Consider the following 22467-nt stretch of genomic DNA (forward strand, 5'->3'; position numbering starts at 1 on the left):
ACTTGAAGGCCCGCCTGAAATTTTGAGGGTTTAGATAAAAATATTAAGCTCGAAAAATGAGTTTGGGTAAAAAAATAGGCCCGTTTAAAATATGGGCTGGGCTCGTGCTCTAGCCCTACCTATTTTTAAATTTATATTATTTTGTATTATGTTATTTATATATATTATGTAATTTAGAACACATTAAAAAAATAAACCTATACTAAATATATAATACTACTCCAATGTAAACATTAAAATAATGTTAAGATGACTATATAAAAAATTTCAATAAATAGAAATGTATAAAATTATTAAATAGTAATATAATATAACATAAATATTAAAAAAAATTAGAAATAATATGACCTGGCTTAAAATTAGTTTGAATTAGTGTTTTGTAAATATGAGCGAGTTTAGGTAAAATTTTAAACTCATATTTGAGGCTGGGCCGAGCTTGAGTAAGCACAATGTATGTTAATATCATACTTAGACCCAATCTAATCCAACCCATGAATACTTCTACCGATGAAGTATGAAAAGTTCTAGCAAACATATAATAATGATTTTAAAGTAATTTTTTTAAAATAATCATAAAATATGATTAATAAATAAATTATGTAATTTAAAAAATACTCTTTTAAAAATGTGATAATTAATTTTTAAAAAAGTTAAGTTAAAACCAAAATTTAAAAAATAAATAATAATATATATAATATACATACAAAGTATTTAAATTAAATCAAATGTATAAATTATCTAATTAAATTTTTATCTAATTTTCAAAATTTCTCGTTATCTACTTAAAAATTTATCTAATTTATTTTAAACAAAAAATTATCTATCTAATTTAATTTAATAATGTTAAATATATTTTAATTTATCTAATTAACAATTTTTTATTTAATAATGTTAAATATATTTTAATTTATCTAATTAACAATTTTTTATTTAATAATGTTAAATATATTTTAATTTATCTAATTAACAATTTTTTAAATATTGTTTATTTAATTTAATTTTTAAAAATATAAATGATGTGGTAATAGATTAAAAGTGCCATCTGTGGTAATATTATATTAGATTTGAGTAGTTATTATCATATGTATACATATCTGAAGTACTAAATAAAAAGAAAATGTTAATACAAACCACATCTATCTTCTTCATTTTATCTTTCGGCCGACCACTCCCAGAAGATAAAAGGAAAAAAGAGAAAGGGTCTCTTCTACTCTGCTGCTTCTGAAAGAGAATACCCTTTTTTTTTTTCTATTTTAGTTTCTCTGCTTTTTAAATTCTTCACCGACTCTTTCTTTTTATTTAGGTGAGTTTTTTATATTTTTTGCTGGGTTTTTCTTTAGCTCTAATTTAATGTTTTCTTATGCCTTTATGAGCTTTTTGAATGTTTGGATTTTCATCTTTGTCTGTCTTTGTTCGTTTTTTTTCAAAAGATCTGATTTGGGGTTTTGGTATGGTGTTTGGTTGGGTTTTAATTTGTGTATTTTTTTTCTTTTTCTTTTTTTTTGTTTTCTGTGGTGATTGCTTATGAATAAGGTGAGTAGCCATGCTTAAATAAATTAAGCCCATTGAAAGTGCGAAGCTTTTTTGTAAGTCGTTTTATTTCATTTTTTTAGATTTAATTATTGCACCTTAGCTTTATATCAATTATTTATACATATGCTGATAACTTTGTTATCTGAAGGTGCATATATTAGGGTAAGATGAGTATATTTGGTTAATGTTTCTTGACGAAATGCTATGAATTTATGTTTTGCTCGATGAAGTGCTATAACTATGGTAATTAAAATTATCTATAGACAAGCACCTGGTTTTTTTCTCTTTTGGTTGACTTTGAGACTATATGCTGTCTTGTTTTTTTGTTCAACTGTGTTCTTTTGAAGCGATTGTTGGTGAATGCTTTATACCTTTATTCATGCTTAGTGGAGTCTTGTAATTTGCGAATGATGCAAGTTTTTGGATTGTGTCTTTTGAAGTATTAGTTTCAATTGACTTGTTTTATTACCAAATGTAGATTGCATAGGAGTGATGGCTAAGATTCTGGCTCAGTCTGCTATTGTTCCTACTCTACTTTCTAGTCGTAGCCATGGTGCGTCTAAAGAATCTGGAAAACCAAAGAGGTCTGCCAAAATGATGTGCAGTTTACAAACTCCTGGATTGAGGATAAGGAGTTTTTCTGGGTTGCGAGGCTCAAATTCTTTAGATAATATTGTCAGATATGGCCAAGATTTCCATTCTAAGGTTGGAATTTCAATATCTTCTCAACGGGGAAGAGGTAGCAGATGCGTACCTAAGGCCATGTTTGAGCGCTTCACTGAGAAAGCGATTAAAGTAATTATGCTTGCACAAGAGGAAGCCAGACGGCTTGGCCATAATTTTGTTGGTACTGAGCAAATTTTATTGGGCCTTATTGGTGAAGGTACTGGCATTGCTGCAAAAGTTCTTAAATCCATGGGAATCAATCTTAAAGATGCACGTGTAGAAGTGGAGAAGATAATTGGAAGGGGAAGTGGATTTGTCGCTGTGGAGATTCCTTTTACTCCTCGCGCAAAACGTGTTCTGGAACTCTCGTTGGAAGAAGCTCGCCAGCTTGGTATCTCTATCTTTTAGTTTCTCCTTTTTCGATTTTTATTATTTATGCCATCTTTTAAACTGGGAATTTAGCTAGCATCGAGAGTTACTCAAACCATTTTATCAAATTTCATTTTATTTGAGTTGGTTACTTATATGACAATTCATACTGTCATGTGCATCTGTGTTAGAATTTATTTATTTGGGGCAAGTTGAAGGAATCAAATTTTCCATTTTCCTTAACCTATAGGAAAAACTTTTGACTTGATGAAGCTGGGAAAATACCGAAGGATTGTTGTAGTCAGGAGGCTTTTCCTTATTTAAACAACCATAATGTGTAGGTGTAAGCTCTTAGCTTGCCTCATGAAATCCCTAATTGTCATTTAGGACTTTCTCCTCTATTCATTTTGTTTATAAAACAAGTATTATGGACTTGACTTGGAAAAGTTACTTTGATTAATTGGTAAATCTTATCTTATGAAAATTTCAGGCCATAATTATATTGGATCAGAGCATCTTCTTCTTGGGTTGCTTCGTGAAGGTGAAGGTGTAGCAGCCCGTGTTCTTGAGAATTTAGGTGCTGACCCAAGTAATATCCGCACCCAGGTAAGAATGCCTTTAGATTTGATCTTGTTTCAAATTTCTGGTTCATTTTTTTTCAATATAAAAATCAATGGGGTTAATTATTCATTTGATTATCTAGGTTATCCGTATGGTTGGTGAGGGCAATGAAGTTAGTGTTGTTACTGGAGGATCAGGTGGAAACACGAAGATGCCAACACTTGAGGAATATGGGACCAATCTGACTAAGCTAGCTGAGGAGGCAAAGAATTTGTTTATCTGTTTTATATCCTAGTATTTATATGTGCTCGTTTCTAAGCAGGTCTTTTCCACTTTCAGGGTAAATTGGATCCTGTTGTTGGGAGGCAGGATCAAATAGAACGTGTTGTCCAAATATTGGGTAGACGAACCAAAAACAATCCGTGTCTTATTGGAGAACCTGGTGTTGGTAAAACTGCAATTGCAGAAGGTCTTGCTCAACGTATTGCCAGTGGTGATGTTCCTGATACAATTGAGGGAAAGAAGGTGCGTAAAATGTCTCTTTTTCTTATACACACTTTATCTTATCACAGGGATTAAAGAATTGAGGGTATTTCTTTTTTCATTTTTAGAATTGTGCCTTTGTCCTGACTTGCAGATCTGGTATTTCTTTTGCATGTTCCCATTAGAACTGCCTTAAACTTCCTTCCATTGCACAAGTTGCATACTAAAATCCGTGCATAACATTTATCTGCATTGAGTAATTCTCCGTGGATTTTACTGCATTAATGTACATGACATGAAAAAATTATTCATGGAGATTTTAGTGCCTTATATTCTGAACTTGTATGTTATTACTTTCAAGAAATTTGAGATATTCAAACTGCAAGGGTCTTGTGCAAAGCTAGTTAAAAATGATAAGTGAGGTGCTCGTTTCTCTCAGCACTAAGGTTTCCTTTTTTACCTAGTTCCCCATGTTTTCCCGAGCTCCCAAAGATACATTAAGTTTTTTGTAACTGTTTTTTCTATTATTTTTTCAATGACTAATGCTCATTGACCCTCTTTTCTTGTTAGGTTATTACACTTGATATGGGTCTCCTGGTTGCTGGAACTAAATATCGTGGAGAATTTGAGGAAAGATTGAAGAAGCTAATGGAGGAAATCAAGCAAAGTGATGAAATTATATTGTTTATTGATGAGGTGCACACCTTAATTGGAGCAGGAGCTGCAGAAGGTGCTATTGATGCTGCCAATATCTTGAAGCCAGCTCTTGCAAGAGGTGAATTGCAGGTAAATCTTGTTCTTGCAATGCAGATTGTAGTCTGTATATTAATTTTAAGTCAGCAAATAGAGTAAGGAAATAGAAAAATATTTTTTGTCAGTCTTTTTTAGGTTTGGGTTGAGCTGGCGCTGCATATCAATATACTAGGCCAATTTTCTGTTTATAGTTTCACTAAATATTACAATTGTAAGAGCCTAAACTTGATTGTCATGATCTCACTTCTGTCTGAATTATTTGGGGCCTGTCTATTGCTGCCTGCTTATGTCAGGATTTTCTGTTTAGCAAGGTGAAGTGAGGCATATTGTTATATCTGGTATTTGTGCTACTGTTGAAAACAGTATTGGGTTAATGCAAACTATTGGTATTTGAATTCATGCAGTGTATTGGAGCAACAACACTGGACGAATACAGAAAGCATATTGAGAAAGACCCAGCATTGGAAAGAAGATTCCAACCGGTCAAAGTGCCTGAACCATCTGTTGATGAAACTATACAGATTTTGAAAGGTTTGCGAGAACGTTATGAGATACACCATAAGCTTCGGTACACAGATGAGGCCTTAATTTCTGCTGCACAGCTGTCATACCAGTACATCAGGCATGTGATCATCTTATTTCATAAAGTATTTGCAATTTCTTAGTCGCTAAATTTCTCACTTTGATTTATGTAAATTTCAGTGACCGTTTTCTACCTGACAAAGCAATTGACTTGATTGATGAAGCCGGTTCTCGTGTTCGCCTTCGTCATGCACAGGTGTGCTTCTCTTAAATCTAGCCGTAAGTGACTCTTGTTTGCCTTTCTGTCTTAAGTTTATTTGATGGCATTCTTGTTGGTGCAGCTCCCTGAGGAAGCTAAAGAGCTTGAAAAAGAGCTGAGGCAGATCACAAAGTCAAAGAATGAAGCAGTCCGCAGCCAGGACTTTGAGAAGGTACAAAAGTTTTTCTAGTTTTATGGGCCCATTATTTCTTCTAGAGGGTGGATCAAAATATATTAATGGTCCTCCTTTGGGTCTTAACATTTTTGTATTTGATTGTTTGATGGTCTCAAAATTTTGATTTCTTATAATGCTGTTAAGTAGTCACCATTTCTTTTTCCTTTTTGGTTTTTACAAAATTTGGTTTAGCTCAATGCATACTACTTTCTTTAAACAGGCCGGGGAATTACGTGATCGAGAAATTGAACTTAGGGCTCAGATCACTGCAATTCAGGAGAAAGACAAGGAGATGAACAAGGCTGAGGCTGAGGCAGGAGATGGAGGTCCTGTTGTGACAGAAGTGGACATCCAGCATATAGTCTCTTCATGGACTGGTATTCCTGTTGAGAAAGTATCAACTGATGAATCTGATCGTCTCCTTAAGATGGAAGAGACACTTCATAAGCGAGTCATTGGTCAGGATGAAGCTGTTATAGCCATTAGCCGCGCTATCCGACGTGCCCGTGTAGGTCTCAAGAACCCCAACCGGCCAATTGCTAGCTTCATCTTTTCTGGACCAACTGGTGTAGGAAAGTCAGAACTAGCAAAGGCTCTAGCTGCTTACTATTTCGGCTCTGAAGAAGCTATGATCCGACTTGATATGAGTGAGTTCATGGAAAGGCACACAGTGTCCAAGCTCATTGGTTCACCTCCTGGGTATGTTGGTTACACTGAGGGTGGTCAGCTAACTGAGGCTGTTAGAAGACGTCCGTACACTGTAGTACTTTTTGATGAAATTGAGAAGGCCCATCCTGACGTCTTCAACATGATGCTTCAGATACTCGAGGATGGAAGGTTGACAGACAGTAAAGGACGAACTGTGGATTTCAAGAATACCCTTCTGATAATGACATCTAATGTTGGAAGCAGTGTAATTGAGAAGGGTGGCCGACGGATAGGTTTTGATCTTGATTATGATGAGAAAGACAGCAGTTACAATAGAATAAAGAGCTTGGTGACGGAAGAGCTGAAACAATATTTCCGGCCTGAGTTCTTGAATAGATTGGACGAAATGATTGTTTTCAGGCAGCTCACCAAGTTGGAGGTGAAGGAGATAGCAGATATAATGCTTAAGGAGGTGTTTGACAGGCTTAAAGACAAAGAGATAGAGCTTCAAGTGACTGAAAGATTTAGGGAAAGGGTGGTGGAAGAAGGATACAACCCGAGCTATGGTGCAAGGCCTTTGAGAAGAGCCATTATGAGACTTCTCGAGGACAGCATGGCCGAGAAAATGCTTGCCAGGGAAATCAAGGAGGGTGATTCAGTAATCGTTGATGTTGACTCCGATGGAAATGTTACGGTTCTCAATGGTAGCAGCGGTACGCCTGAGTCATTGGGCGATCCAATTTCAGTCGTTTAACCAAATAGCCTTTTTTGGATATATGCTCATTTTACCTTTCCGTTTTCATTGAAAGGACTACTTGGCAGTTGAATTGAAAGTCATCGCTAGCTTGCCCGTTGGCATTGAAGGTGTATTTCTGACACTTCAAATCGCCTGCTTAATTGGAAGGGGCAAAAAAGATACTGGTAGTGTTAGTTTAGAATTTAACTTCACAATAAACTGTTTGGATATATTGTTTTGAATTATATTGAAATACGTTCTAATGTGATTATGTTCCACTTCTACTATCTGGAAAACATTTGTTCATAGTTAAAGCGGCTAAGCGTCCTGGTCATTACCGGATTATATATTTGGTTATTCGTAGTTCGTGTATCTATGTTATTTGGCTTCTTCCTTTTCTTGGGTCTGGTAGATGCAAGAATACGCAGAAAAATCATTAGATTTTAACACGGTTTTCTTCAGCTCTCTACTGTAGTCTTCTTTTCAGTTCCCTCGACTGCAATTGGAAGTAGTCTACATTTCTGCAAAAGAAAGTTAAAAATTGAGTATTGGTCAACTAATACAAGAATAAACTAATTTAGCAGCATATGGCTCAAGCAAGATCCAACCAACTTTTCTTATATTACGGAGTATTTTTTAGCTCAAAGTAAGAAGTAGTACTTACTGCAGACAGTCCATTTCTTAACCCCAACAAGCTGAGCATGAAGAGCTTTCCGGACAGCTTTCCAATTTAGATAATTTACAATTGTCTTCACATAGACGTCGATCCTCTTGAATACTTGCTGCGAGGTAAACCAGAATATGTTAGTTGAAATCAATGGAGACATTGGAAAAATATGCAATGGAAGAGTTGCCTGGAGATTTAGGATCATTTATTATGAGATCACTGATGATATGCAAACATCAAGTGTAATCCACAAATTTACTGGCTTCTCCACTTACATGGCTCATCACCATTGAACAAGGTGAAACTGAGTCTCTATAGTGCTGACAGACATATCTAGAATAGTCATAGGAGGAATATTTTGTAGGTCACTTTTGATATCAATCCGAAGCCATTCTTAGAACCATCAAGTGTGAAAATCCATCAATGGGCTTTCATGGGCTCAACACTTGGGCTTATAAAGCTCACGTGAAGTCAGAAAATTCATTTGGTTTCTCATAGGGATAAGGGATCACTCACATCCTTAGACAATAACCGAGGTGTATGAACTTAAGCACACAGTTCTCTCCCTATTCAGTGAGAGCTACGTGACCGGTAACTTTGTGCAAATAGGAAAAGTTACTTGGCCACGAACTTGGGTATAAATAGGAGAATCTACATATCTCATACACAACTCATTTTACAAATCTCGTTCTTAAAATCTTCACTCATTTTCACATTCTTCTCTATTTTAAGAGTACCTCTCTTTAGTGCTCTCTATCTTTCTAAAATTCTAGGCCCCTACGAACAAAATCCATTACTTTAGGCTTTAAGCATCGGTCGAGGGTATCACCATGCTTGCCAGACAAGCGCATCAAATTTGATTCTCATACTTAAATTATTTTTCATTTGATTTACTTATTCTTGTTTGATAAGTTGACTTAATCGTTGAAGTATGCCATAAAAGCAACCTCTTATGCTTACTTGCGATTGTTTCCTCTTTCAAGGTGTCTAAGGAATGTTCACCACAAAACAAATACGAAAAAAGGACGAGCCTTTCATCCTTGATGTCATTCCTTGTCTAAGACCCTACCATGATAATTGCTCACTCCCTTGAAGCACTCTTGGTGCCTACATCCATATGAGGTCCTACCACAATTGTTGTTCACTCCCTTACAACACTTTAGGAATCCACTTATTCCTGAAGGCCTCACCACGATTGTTGCTCACTCTCTTAAAGTACTCTAAGCGACTATGCTTGTCCAAGGTCCCATCATGATCATTTCTCACTACCTTGTAGTATTCTTGACATCTACATTTATTTGAGATTCTATTACGATAGTCAGTCACTTTTTTAATACTATCAAAGGCTCAAGACATTACCATGATGAACAAAGGTTCTCCCTACTTACATTGGACGTCTTCATAAGTTTTTGTTTACTCCATCCTAATATCTAGCACACCTTGTTCGTGAACCTTCACCGCTATGAACAGTGGAACTTTCTCATCCACAACATTTTGTTCGAGGAAAAATCAAGAAGTATGCCTCTAAAGAGGTGATGGGCAAAAAAAATTTCCCAAGGCACGAATGAAGCAAGACAAGGACAACTTCCATGTCCACGCTGAGGACGGCCAGCCCAAGAAGCAAAGGACCAAGAGCCTTGCCACTCTCATGGATCAAGGACGTGACAACCAAGACCTTGAGAAACTTAGGAATAAAGTACGAAATCTAACAGAAATGGTAAAAGAACTTACCTAAAAGTTAGCAAAAGATGAACACCGCATCTAAAGGAGATGATTCGTTCGATGAAACATAGGAAGATTCACGGAAGATGAATCCAAACAGTAATCCTTCGCAGATAATCTTGACTTGTGGAAAACAACGACGATGGAGGAATCGTCAAATAGTGTCTATGTTACCCATGAACCCTCAGTCAAAGCTTTAATGTATTCTTTTTCTTCCTTAAATTTCACCCAATAGTAATCATTCTCAAAATCCATCAATTGAATTGTCAACTTTGATTTCTAGAGAAAATACACCTTAATAAGGCGTTGGAATAAACTTTCCTTCCCATTTTGATAACCATTGAAAGACACATACTTCTCTCAACCAACAAGTGAATTTCTCTCAGAGAAACATATAGACGGTATACCATTTATGACTGTCGTGATTACTTCCCCTTCCTGTAACTTCCAAGTTATCCACTTCGCGAGCCTCCAACTTGGTAATACCACCTCCCAGGAGCATATCCTTGAAAGAAGACCGAGTTCCCTCAACAGACTCAATTCGTCGGATCACCCGTGTCAATAGGATCATCCTCCCTGCAGCGACCATCTTAGTCGCTCTACCAATACCCACGTTGAGAGAGTTCTAGTGAATTCTTTTTCAATTATTATATAATTAATATTAAAATTAATAATCTTTTATTTATTTATAATGTAATTATTAATATTTATGTTCTATTATTATATATATATAAAAATGCATTTATTTGTTCATATGTTTATTTATTGTTCACAATAAAATTCAATTAATTTAAACAAACAAATACAAGGAGAACAAACATAATTTAAAATTCTTAACAAACACAAAGGGCACAAACTAACATAAAAGTAAACAAACTATTAGTCGTTCAACCTCAAATCATTTCCAACCCTACCTACTACCACACTCCAAACAAGTGGCATAAGCATGCTATGCTTATCAAAGTCATTTTTACAAAGAAAAATATAGATTTTTCTGTTTTGTTGAAGAAAAAAAAAGTATTCTTTTACAATAATAATTCACACATCCTAGTACACAAACCCTTAAAAAGCAGACAAATTTATATGAAATTCTACAGCAGTGATGGTAATTGATAGTACCATGTTTTTATTGCACACAAATGCAATGCCTCCAGGGCCGAATATATGCTCAAAGTTTTGACATCAGACCATTCTGCATAGACTTGGGTACCACATTTTCCTTGATATCATTGTCTTTCGTATCCAATTCGCACGCATTTGGAGGGACATCCACAGCAGGAGAGCAGTTAAAGAATCCATGCGGCTGAATATAAAGCCAACACAACAGACAACTAATTAATTAACACCTGCTCATCACATCAAATAATTTCCACTAACAAGAAACAGAAAAGCCAACATCCGTTACTATTTTTCGTTCTAGGTTAATCCATTTTTTGGGGCCTGAATTAAGTAATTGTTCTCACATTGAAACCTAAACTTTATTTTTGTCTAAGTTAGTCCCCTATGCGAGAATAATTGCCAAGTTCAGAGAAAGTTTAGGTCCTTATGTGAGAACATTTGCCAAAGTTCAGCCCCAAATAATGCATTAACCTTATCGTTAAATAAATGTTCAACAATAAAAAAAACGTAAATTTTACTAGTTTTTCAAGGTGGCAACAACTTTCCCTAATTGCTTGTGAGAAAGGAAGCCCCATCAAAGGCCTTTATAAGCTAGCAGAACAAGTGATCATAAGCATAAACAAAGCATATGAGAGTACTAAAGCAATTCTAATAAATGGCTGGAGTCTGAACTCAATTAGATGGTTACCATCAGCATGAAACCAATGCGCTCCACTGGCATCACAGGCCAGTCTTCCAGTCGAGGGACATGGGTAATTCCGAAAACATACCTGCAGTAGTAATAACTCGTTATGGTTGGTCCAAACAAAACGGATCAAAGAAAATGCATTTTTATTTAGAAAGAAGTCAAGACCACAACCATTCTCCCCTATTATGCTACAGGGACAAAACCACAAGTCTCCATAGCCCAATCATAAAGAAGATTTTAAAGGAAAAGGACACTGCCTTCTTCTTTCAGCAATTTGACATGACACCAGTGCTGTATTGGCAAACAGCTGTGAAGCATAAAGTGTTAAAAAGTAAATGCTTTAATAAGAAAGACCAATTCAACAAACCAGAGAACAATATCAGTTTCCTCCAGAGAACGATCCTGCTTGACCCATGTAGCCAATCCTTCACCAGCACGTGGATTTTGATTAGGAAACTCTCCTCCAGGAAACATCTCATTAGGAGCACACTGAGTAACCCAAAGGTTATGCTTCAAGAAAGCAGCTCTTCTTAAAAACTTGGCCTCAGAACCAGCTAGTGGTAGACAGTTGGAGCCAGGTACAAGTTTATAACCAGTCAGTTGACCACTCCTGTTTACTGTCCTTGTATTCCTCACCTGCCATATTGCAATTATGCATTCATTGAGCACATAAATATGTATCACACTATCACTTATTTATAAGATAAAATAAAAGGATAGGCACGATTAAGATTACACAATCACAATACTAGTATCCAGAAATTGAAGTCCCATGCCACACATCTTACTTTTATCAACATACTGAAACACAACTGAGAAAAATTAACAAAAATACTTACTCTTAAGACAAATCAATGAATGTAAAAAACTTTTTTTTTTTTAACTTTTATTTCTGGTAAAATATTACTTTGCCTCAATTAACTCTTATTGAATATGTTCCCCAGGTGCAATTGACTCTTAGATCAACCTGCTGGATACACCACTCCTGAGGCTACAAGCATATGATGAAACCAATAAAACCAACATTTATATGTTAAAATGACCATTGACAGCTGTAAGCTAGAATATAATCTTTGAGGATGACTGAGGACTAAAAAACATCACAACCAACCCAGAAACAGGAACAACGATCATTCCAAGAAAAGTTCATCAAATATTTTTAAGCTTGCAATGGATTAAAACTTGATCAAGAGTTTGAAAACTAAATGATAAGGACAACCATGGTTATCAGTGGTACAAGCTAGGACAGATCAGTTTCGAGGAAAACTGGTACAGTAACGGTCGGATCCAGATTTTTTTTTTTTTAGTTTCTTTCAATCAATTCCTAATTTTTTCACTCATTATCAATTTTACTTTTTTCATAATTTCATTCAAATAAAAGATGTTCATTAAAGTTAGGCTATTTAACCTATTTAATAACAATTTACTATATTTTTCCAATATTTCAGTATATTTTATTAATTTTTTTTAAAATATTATACTTTCATATAAGCATATTGATGCAAAAAATGAAGAATTGTTCTTATGTACATATTTTGTTAAGGAGCTTGGAAATGGGTTATGTGTGTGTGAGAGAGAGAGAGAGAATACTAAAACATCTAAACAAAATGGTACATCCACTGGTGAGATGGTAATACTAACAACTTCAGTAGTAAGAGAAGGACAAAAATCATGTGAATACTAGAAAGTAGCATGTGACCAAAAGAAAACTAGACACTTTGCAAGAAAGGAGAAACAGAAGTAAGTCGCTACAATTTTCTAGAGAACATAAAATCTAAGTACTTCTACGCAGTAAAAGCACCTACATACAAAATTGAAGGCAGTAGAAATTTTTTGCTGATTATATGGAACACCAAAGGCATACTAGGAATAGAACTAAGGTGAAACAAGCAACACGTACAGGCAATTCAACACCAAAGACACAGAAACTTACAATCCAGTGGCGAGCTGTTAAGGGATTACAATCACGCATTGCTTGGAGTTCTGTTTTAAGCAGGGTTTCTTCCGCATAGAATGCATTATTATGAATGTTATTTTCCCCAGGTTCCTCAACTTTAGCATTAACCTCAACAACCTAGGAATATAGTTGAAATTATATCATATAGTAGAGAAACGTTTTAAGGAAATAACAATATCAAAATACAAAGCAACATACCTGATTGAAAGCTTCGCCTGGTTTGCAATCGATAGCCATGTCCATACGAGCAACAAAGAAGTGTTGATGAACAGGTGCATATAAACCCGGGGCAATCATTGTACCATATTTTCGAGATTCCCCAGGTTGTAATGCTCCTAAGCTAAGAATTCCAGTAAGCTTAACTTCAGCTTCAATCTTTCCATCCTGTAGTGACCAATAATAAAGGTCAAGAAAATCTTCAAAAGGCATACAAAGGTATAACAACATTGAAGTTTGCAGCAAAGCTAAAATTCATTATGAAAATTCCCTGAATGCACCTTGAGAAATTCTAAACATTTTCAACAGTGATCTGTTTATAAACATAAATTATATTTCCTTGCTGGCATCACAATTTAGAATATGTGGAGATGGAAATAGACTTGCCTGATAAAAGTGCCAGTAAAATCCATACTCATAGTTAGCAACAGTGCATATGAATGACACTGTTAGCCTTCTAGACCTTCGGACTTCTGCCAAACCTGTTCTCCAATCTTGATGCTTCCATAAAATCCCATGATCCTCTTCATGCAAACAGACACAATTTTCAATCGTTTCAACACCTCCAGTGAAATTTGTAAAGTGAGCATCGAAGTATTTGATATAGCCGAGACAATCACATCCCTGTAACAGCATTTTTGTGTAGAACAAACTTTAACTGCAGTTGAAAAACAGCACTAGATAAACTAAAATTTATAATATAAAGAGTAGGCAGGATAATGGGCAAACCTTCTTGAGAGAATGAGCATTTTTACCAAGGCCATCTTCCCCAGCATCGAAAGCATTCTTTCGGTAATGTGGATCATTTGGATCCCCGTATGGCACAACCATCTCCACAAAACTCAACCTATGAGCAACAGGCCTTCGACCTCGACTACCATCAACATAAGCAACTGAGTATATAACCAAACCCTCCTTTGGGGTGAAACCAAGACGGAAATTCCACTATCAACAATAGACAAGAAAGGAGAACATTCATATGAGCTTCTGAATTTAGCAAAAAGTATAATCAATTGAAAAATGCAGACCTACCTTCTGCCACTCAACGAAACATCCATTAACACGAAAGCTTGGACCTTCAGGCTGAACAATCTGCAAGGGTTTCACATCACTACGATCAACACCACCCCTTGTTTCTCCAGAAGTATAGTTCCTCAAAGGATCAGCCGGAGGTAAAGGAACAAATTTACGGTCCTCAAACTCAATCACCTTCATCTTTTGCATATCAACAAGTACATAAATCCCCTCAACTGGGCGAGCATAGCCATTTTCCATGGGGCAGTCACTTTCAGTTCTACAGAATATAAGTGGTTTAGCAAGTCTTCTGCTTGGAGAATCAGCATCACTATGATAACCAACAAACCTGTTGAAAATGGATTTAAAACCCAAATGTATAAGCACCAGAACATGACACAGATAAAAAAGGCAAACATTTTATATACAATCAAGATGTGGATTTAACAAACCAGGGATCAACCATCACAAGGTCCATGTCCTCAATACCCCTCTTCTTCATTGCTTCTCGGAATGGAGGAAAGTCTTTTACAACAGCTTCACATTCAGCATATTCCATAGCATCCTGAAAGGAATTCAAAACTGAGAAATAAAATATGAATTGGTAGTTCAACTTAACCTAACCTTTGCACTTGGACTGGGAGAGGGGTCAGATTATAAGCATTTGTCCCAAACAGGTACGTTCAATTTAAGGTAAAGTTTTTAAATATTTCTGAAAGGCCAAACATCCATACACATGTAAGTAGGAGAATTCAAGGGATATAAAGAGTCTTAAACAACATAACACTTAACTGCAATAAGTCTAGAATTCTAAAATCTAGCAAACGGGAAAAACATAAAGTACAACTGTCCATGCAATGAGACTTACCATAGGAGGCTGAACATCTGGTACAACTTGAGATGATATTACTTTTCCCCTGTGGTGCCCTCCTCGAGTTACTGCATGTACTTCAGATAACTCAACAATCCATATACTTGTTTCATTGGACTTCTTGTTATAGACAACCAATCTAGCTCGCCTGAGAGGGAGCTTGGTAGATATCACTGGGCCATTTTTGGTCCTGGGAAGTAATGAGGGTTGGAAAGGTGGGAAGAAATAAGCATCTGCCAGAGCAACAACATGCTTGTCTGGCTCCAAAAGAACCACTTCAACGAAGCGCATGCTATCTCTTACCTGGAAAAAGAAAAATAAGAATATTACTTAGCTCAACATTTTAAACAACATAGAAACATCAAAAATCTTAAGCACAATGGTTTGGAAATGATATAATGGAGGACAACAAAATAAAGGCATTATATAAAAATTTGCAACCTCAGGAGTGGCACCAGCAGCTCTGACTGTAGCAACTGCAACAGAGATCTCAGCAGCAGATAAAGGGTCCAAAGGATGACTGGTTTGAGGCCTTGTCAAGATTTGGATGCCTGCACAATCAACCAAACAATCTTATTGAACATTATAGAGAGAAAAATCCTTGTCGACATCAGAGTGCTAAATAACTAAATACCAGCATAACTCTCAAACACGTTCGGTTAAACACAAAACTGTTGCAGTTATTCACTTGGATGTTTTTTAGGAAAAAGAAATCGGTCAACAAGCAGCAGAGCAAATAAAAATAAAAGGTCAAAGTGAAGCATTAAGTAATGAATTGATCGTCCTTTCTCGAAATAAATCTTACACTTTCAAGATTCTTCCAATATAACTATAAAAGATAGATAAATAAAAGAAAGAAATATACATGCATTTGGTACAAACTAAACCGCAGTTAATTCCTTTTTCTTTTTTCTTTTTTTTTTCCAAAAAGAATATATATATCGAAGTCTGAAACTGTAGTTCATGATATTCGTGGATGATTAATGCACGAGGAACGATGCAGAAAATAAAAAAAAGTCCGAAAAACATGAGATGATAGAAAAAGAAATACATAGCAACATGTAAAACGGCTAGGATCTAAATTGAGGATCATCTGAAACACCAACACATTTCTTACAACAACGAAAGAGACAGGGAGAGAGAGAGATGCCTTTGGTGGAAGTGTCAGGAAGAGAATCAACGGGGCGAATCAAGGACGCCATGGCAGCTTTGGTGGCGCTGCTATCGTCGCGGCGATCCGTAGAACCGAGGGTCCACTCGTGCAGCAGATTGGAGGCGGAGGCGGAGGCAGATGAAGAAGCAGGAGGCGCGGCGGAAACAACAGAGTGCGATGCGCAACATGAAGAAGGGGAAGAAGATGAAGAAGAAAGAAGCGTCGTCTTTTTCTTAGCTGAGGCCATTGTAAAGGGTTTGCAAGCTCGCCAAATCCACCGCAGTAAGTCTCAATACAATCTACTGACATACAGCAAAACTTTCTCAGTTGACTCTCTCTGGCTCTCCCTCTCTCTTCTATCTATTTCTCCGTTGGAAAGAAGCTTCAAGAAAATACAAGAAAAATTAAAAGAGAAAAAACTGAAGCAGAAATAACCAAGGTCAGATCAAATAGTGGTGAGTTGAGTGGCAATAAACTCTAATTGTAACGACAAAGGAGCGTTTGCTCATCGGGAGAAAGAAATGTGAAGAGAAAAAGGAAACCAGAACCAGAAACAAAACAAAAGGAAAAAAGGAAAAAAAAATCAATGGTAGAGTTGGATAGACGGAGAAAAAGTTAAGGGAATAGAAGGGCTTTATATACTATTCTACTCCTATTCCTATATAAGAGAAAGTACAGAAACCCCGTGCATCCATCTCACTCTCAACTCACTCCCTCTATTTTTATTGATTTATTGGACGGGAGATCATAGGTGACCCATTTTACTCTTTTTTTCTTAACGCCAGATAATAACAAAACTAAAACTGATGGTGGTAGATATGGGCCATAAGGTGATGGCCCTACTTTTGTTTTATGTTTTTGTAGGATTTTGGGTGGGGAGCTTATAATAATGATTTATAAGAGGGATCATTTTGAGTGGATAAGGGGTGATACATGCACTGATAGGAGGATCCTAATGTTAGCCTGATAAGGCCGTACAACTTCCTCTTATTTATTTATAAGGACTTAATTTCTCTATATTCACTTTTACTTGTGGGCTACGGCCCACGCCACTGCTTTCTTTACTTACTCTTATTTTACTTTTAGGATAAACTACCTTCATTCTTTTAAATTTTTTTATCACTCTAATTAAGATAATTATTCGAATTGATCACTATCGTTAAAAGTTTTATTAATCTACTAACAGATTGTTGATGTGATATTTTTTTTACTTTTAACTTAAGTTAGGGACCTCTACATAATTATTCCATTTTTTTATTTATTTACAACGCGAAGATTTCAATAGTGACATCGTCATTTAAATGCTCTTTAAGAATAGGGAATCCAATTACAGCGACGACAAATTATGATCATGACCCTACCCTTTCTGATGAGCCAATTTTCCAGTATAACACTATCGATCACCCTATAGCCATCAATGACCATGACAATATTGTTACTTCAAGTAAATTTATCTCTTTTACTTCCATTTTTTTTGTTTGTTTGATAACTATTTTTTTTTACAATTTTATATTTGGAAAATTAGATTTAACTGTTTCATATTTCTTTCTTTTAGAGGATTTAACTTTAAGAATTAGATGATGCTTTTTGAAATTCTGTTTCAAATTTTATGAAATCAAATTTAAACATAAATAACCAATATGTTATAGTGCTTTGGATAACTGTAGGAAGCGAATTTGAGTTTTGGTTCAAAGCAACTATCGCACAATTTATTTTTGGAGATTAGTTCTTCAATCCTCTGTAACATTTGTAATAGGTTTTCTTTTCCTAAATTGCGGAAAAAATATAATTATAAAATAAACCAAAAAAAATAAGTAATCAAGAGTAGTTTTACTTGAAGTAACAATAGAGACAATGCCGTCATGATCATTGGTGGCAATAGGGTGACTAAGTGGTGTTATACTGACAAATGGACTCATCGAAAAGGGTGGGGCCATAGTTATGGTTCGCCGTCACCATCGTTGGATTCCCTCTTCTTATAGAGATTCAAATATTGATGATGCTACTATTGAAATCTTCATGTTACAAATAAATAAATAAAAATGTTTTAAATTGATTATAAAGAGGTCCCTAGCTATAGTCAAAAGTAAAAAAAAATGTCACCTCAACAATCTGTTAGTGGATTAACGGAATTTTAATGACAGTGACCAATTCGAGCAATTATTTTAATTAGAGTGACTAATTGACAAAACAAATTAAAATGACCAAAATAGAAATGACATTATTTTAAAGTAACCTGTGGTACAATTTACCCCTATTTCTATAATGGTATTAATCAAATAATATCACTCTTAATTGTTTTTATTTTTTGAAATATCCCTACAAAACATTAATTAATTGGGCATTAAATAGAGGATTAAGATGTCACCATATGTCCAATTTATTTATTTATTTATTTCATTTTGTAAACTTCGTTTAAAGACATTTGGCAATATTTTAACACCATTTGTGGAGTTATAAAGGCACTGTCAGTATATCAAATAATTATCCGTAGACATAATAATATAATAATTAAATTGAAGCTGTATTTTTATATTGGATGGTATGAGAGGAAGATATTTTTATTTTTTCTTATACAATACCTACTTTATCCAAAACTCTTAAATCAAAGGAAATGAAAAGAGTGCTTAAATCTAACTACAATGTAGAATCCAACCAATATAATTCACAACAAACGAAGAACTAGGCAAAAATTAGATTAATCTAAAAGAATCAAACAAAACCCACCTAAAGCACATGGTGGAAAGGAAACCCACACATTACAATTACAACAAAAATATTTACAAACCAATATTTAAACTCATGCAAAGCACGAAACAATATTTTTTTAATAATTTTAACATCATATATATTATATTATATTATAAAGTCTTTAAATTTCAAATGTGTTCACACTATAAAAAGTTGACATATGATAATGAAAGAAAATAAGCATTTGCGAAGGGGAAAATTCCAATATAAACACCTTCGCTTTTTTATTATTATATAATTTAGTAGTCACAATAATTAACAATCTCTTCACTAATTAATAATTGAATTTAAGTTAGAAATGATAAATAAAAATAGAATTTCATGCAATCTACAATTATAATATTTATGATTTAAAAATAAAATTGAAATTTTGTTTATTTAAATTTAGTCTAATATCATTAAAATTAAACTTATATATTTTTTGATACATAGTATCAATAAGGGTGGAAAAAGAGGAGAAGAGGTCGTTCACCCACGTCATGATCGAGAGTCGGAAAAGTCAAAGAATAGAGAGGAGAATGGAAAGCTAAGGCTATTAGGATTTGTAGAGAAGGAATGAGAGAGTCTTCTTTATATTGTGTTTTGGGGTATTTATACGTAGGTCATGGTTCTTGGGTGGTCTCCTCTTAAGGTGACTTAACAGAGAGTCCAATCGGGTGGTTAAGGATGAATGGTCCCTCCTGTGGATGGTACGAAGCACATGGGTGGTTGGTCACTGAGTAACCATCTAAACAGTATAAAGCGGAGAGTTATTTGCATGTCTCTCTGATTAATTCTCGTATTGCCACGTGTACCAATCAAGACAATAGTATAACAATAGTTATAAAGTAATCTTTACCATAGTTAAAAACAATAATATTTATATTTAAGTAATATTTAAAATATTAAATTTTACAATATTGGATGCGATCATTAAGGGTGATATTAATAGCCAACGATAAAAATTGTTAATAAAAAATTTTAATTAATGCAATTTAAGGTTTGAAAGCTTAATTGAAAATATTTTATGTAGAAAAACTTTGATTTTTTTTTTTTGAAATAGTAAAAGACTTAAACCAAATATGAATAAATGAGTCAGACCAACATGGATAGATATTATTCTAATTGAATTCGATAATGGCCTTTGTAATTACGTATTGTTTAACAAATAATTAATGAATAGATACCTCTACTTGATCACTGGACTCGTCCTTATCTATTCTCTATTCAGAATCTTTAATTAATATTAAAAAAAAAGTGAATGTTGGAATCGTTGTCCACATGTATGTCCAGAATCTTGCATTATGTAAATACAATTAATGAATAACCTTCTCTTTTGGCGTAAATATTAAACAAACCTTTTTTATTGAAGTTGAAATGACCCATGATTTGAGTGCACCCATATTATTATGAAAGTGATTGAAAAAAAGGATTGATGTAAAAATGTAAAATAAATAAATGTTTAATTATATAAATTAATTTATTAATATTAAAGAAATTTTAAACGGGTCTTATTTTTTATAAAAAATTTTATTTATTTTTTTATTTTATGTCTAATTATAATAATATATATGTAATAAATAAATTTTTCTTATATTATTACATTAATAATCAAACGATAAATTATTATCATAAATTAAGATAATATATAATTAACCCCTCCAAAATGTATATATTTATTTGCAATCCCTCCAAATTAATCCTATATTTCAGTAAAAAATTACATGGGACTGAATGGGAAGTGAAGTTGCTCTTTTCTTTGATGGTGGAAGTACATCCTGGAAACTAATTAACAGGCAATGAACAATCGATGCCAAGTGAGCATCCACTAAATGGATAAATGGTCCATGTTTATGTTTTTCTATTCATATTCACACTGTTTTGCTTTAATCCCAGCTCACTCACCTCACCTACTTCCACTAGCTAATATCTTCCAAAATTATATGTTGGTCAATAATTAATATATGTATATCTTATCTTATATTAAAACCCAATTGGCTACAAAATAAAATTGAAACAACCTTACATGCGAGTCCAAGTTTTTTAACATGTAGGTGGCTTTAAAATTCATCATGTGTCATGTCAATTATTAATTTTTATACCATTCTTTCTTTTTTTTAAAAAAATCAATTATAATTACAACTCATTATTATTTATATCATATTTATGTATTATTTAAAGTAAAGTTTTCATGCATAATAAAAAAACCTTGAGCGAAAGAAATAACGGACCTCATTTATTGACATCTCAACATTCTAGAATATTAAACTAATAATTAAAACCATAATAAATTATATTTTCATTTAACTTTGGAATCAATTTCTTTTAAATGTAAGAATTTAATTTGAAAACAGTTAATTTTATTTATTTCAAAATTTAATATATACTATTACTTTTATTTGGAAATAATTTGGAATTAACCTAAAAATAACTTAATTTCAAACTAGAGCTAATCTTGGGCCGGGTTGGGCTAGATTCGGGCCGGACTCAAACAAAATTTTAGGCCCAATTTTTGGGCTCGGGCCCAGCCCGGCCCGAAATATGGGCCTAAAAAATTATTCAAGTCTAGCCCAAAATAAAATTACTAAGCCCGAGCCCGAACCAGCCCAGCCTGGCCCATATTAAAAATTTTTTAGCTTATTTTATTAAATAAAAAATTTAAAATATAATAAATGAAATACATTTAAAAACATAAAAATAAATATTAAAACAAATAAAAAATGATATTAAAACAATACACAAATTAAAAATATAATAAAAAGTGGTTATATTAAAAATTTAAAATGATAAAAAAGAAAATAAAATATAAATTATTATATAATTCGGGCCGGACCCGAGCCAAAAAATCTTGTTCGAGGCCCGGCCTGTTTTTTAAACGGGTCTCGTTTTTTTGTCCAAGCCCATTTTTTGGGCCTATATTTTTGCCCAAACCCTCCTATTTTTCGGCCAAGCCTTCGGGCCGGGTTGGACGGCCCAACCCATAATCAGCTCTATTTCAAACGTTGACCATTAATATTGTTAGTGTTTTTCTCTATCTTCTTTAGATGGTAAGGTTGTATATTTATATGATATAGTTACTGTTTATTAATGTGATATCCTAGGTAGGTTCCATACATGCCAACACGTACTCCACTTTAGACTTAACATGTGTTTACACAATGTGGGTTCGCCTATATAGTGACATGCGAATCCACATCGCACGGTCACATGTGTGATCTCACATGTGGTCTCGTGGGAGGGTGTAAGTTCCCCTCCTGCGAACACTTTGTGTCATACGAGCTTGATACATGAGCTTGATATGCAAACCGTGTAGAATCTAATCCAGACCTATTCCAATTACAGGTCGATAATAGTAAGTATCATAACAATTTGTCCCTCGCTTGGTTCGAAGAATAGTTATAAAGTGACTCTTCTTGAATCTTGGTTCAATGAAGCAAAAAATAACATAAGGAAAAACTTATTGAATATGTTTGATATTTTAATTTGCAACGTACCCTTGGTGCAGCTGATTATGCCCTCTTTCTTAGTCATATGAATCGTTAAAGTGCGAAGAAAAACCCTTTTAAAAGGAGGTTACCAGAGCCCTAAACATCACATTATTTGAATATGAGCTTTGAAAAAAAGT

At 34.2% G+C, this 22467-nt stretch overlaps 2 protein-coding genes and 1 long non-coding RNA gene across 4 annotated transcripts; 1 reads left to right on the forward strand and 2 right to left on the reverse strand.

Annotated features, from left to right (window-relative positions):
• The first annotated feature begins 1040 nt into the window (after nt 1–1040).
• Nucleotides 1041–6992, forward strand: LOC107886209 (chaperone protein ClpC1, chloroplastic). The gene is made up of 10 exons (XM_016810080.2): nt 1041–1303; nt 2012–2590; nt 3059–3174; nt 3272–3391; nt 3469–3654; nt 4183–4398; nt 4770–4987; nt 5068–5143; nt 5229–5318; nt 5542–6992. The coding sequence occupies exons 2-10, from the start codon at nt 2026–2028 to the stop codon at nt 6721–6723; spliced, it is 2769 nt and encodes a 922-aa protein (XP_016665569.1). The 5' UTR covers nt 1041–1303; nt 2012–2025; the 3' UTR covers nt 6724–6992.
• A 51-nt stretch (nt 6993–7043) lies between these two features.
• On the reverse strand, nt 7044–9727 carry LOC107886211 (uncharacterized). Its single transcript, XR_001680665.2, has 3 exons — nt 9104–9727; nt 7370–7487; nt 7044–7226 (listed from the first exon to the last, which is right to left on the reverse strand). It is a non-coding gene; the product is annotated as an uncharacterized lncRNA (long non-coding RNA).
• A 187-nt stretch (nt 9728–9914) lies between these two features.
• On the reverse strand, nt 9915–16864 carry LOC107886210 (copper methylamine oxidase). 2 transcript variants are annotated; one of them, XM_016810081.2, is made up of 12 exons: nt 16110–16864; nt 15401–15510; nt 14957–15262; nt 14541–14653; nt 14107–14437; nt 13804–14019; nt 13462–13698; nt 13057–13242; nt 12835–12975; nt 11269–11537; nt 10902–10983; nt 9915–10397 (listed from the first exon to the last, which is right to left on the reverse strand). In XM_016810081.2, the coding sequence occupies exons 1-12, from the start codon at nt 16357–16359 to the stop codon at nt 10263–10265; spliced, it is 2376 nt and encodes a 791-aa protein (XP_016665570.1). In that variant the 5' UTR covers nt 16360–16864; the 3' UTR covers nt 9915–10262. The 2 variants fall into 2 exon arrangements, 1 of the variants encoding a protein (XP_016665570.1); XR_005922704.1 differs by lacking the exon at nt 9915–10397 and adding an exon at nt 11073–11192.
• Between the last annotated feature and the right edge of the window lie 5603 nt (nt 16865–22467).

Source organism: Gossypium hirsutum, chromosome A03 (assembly GCF_007990345.1).
Source record: "Gossypium hirsutum isolate 1008001.06 chromosome A03, Gossypium_hirsutum_v2.1, whole genome shotgun sequence".
Classification (NCBI taxonomy): domain Eukaryota; kingdom Viridiplantae; phylum Streptophyta; class Magnoliopsida; order Malvales; family Malvaceae; genus Gossypium; species Gossypium hirsutum.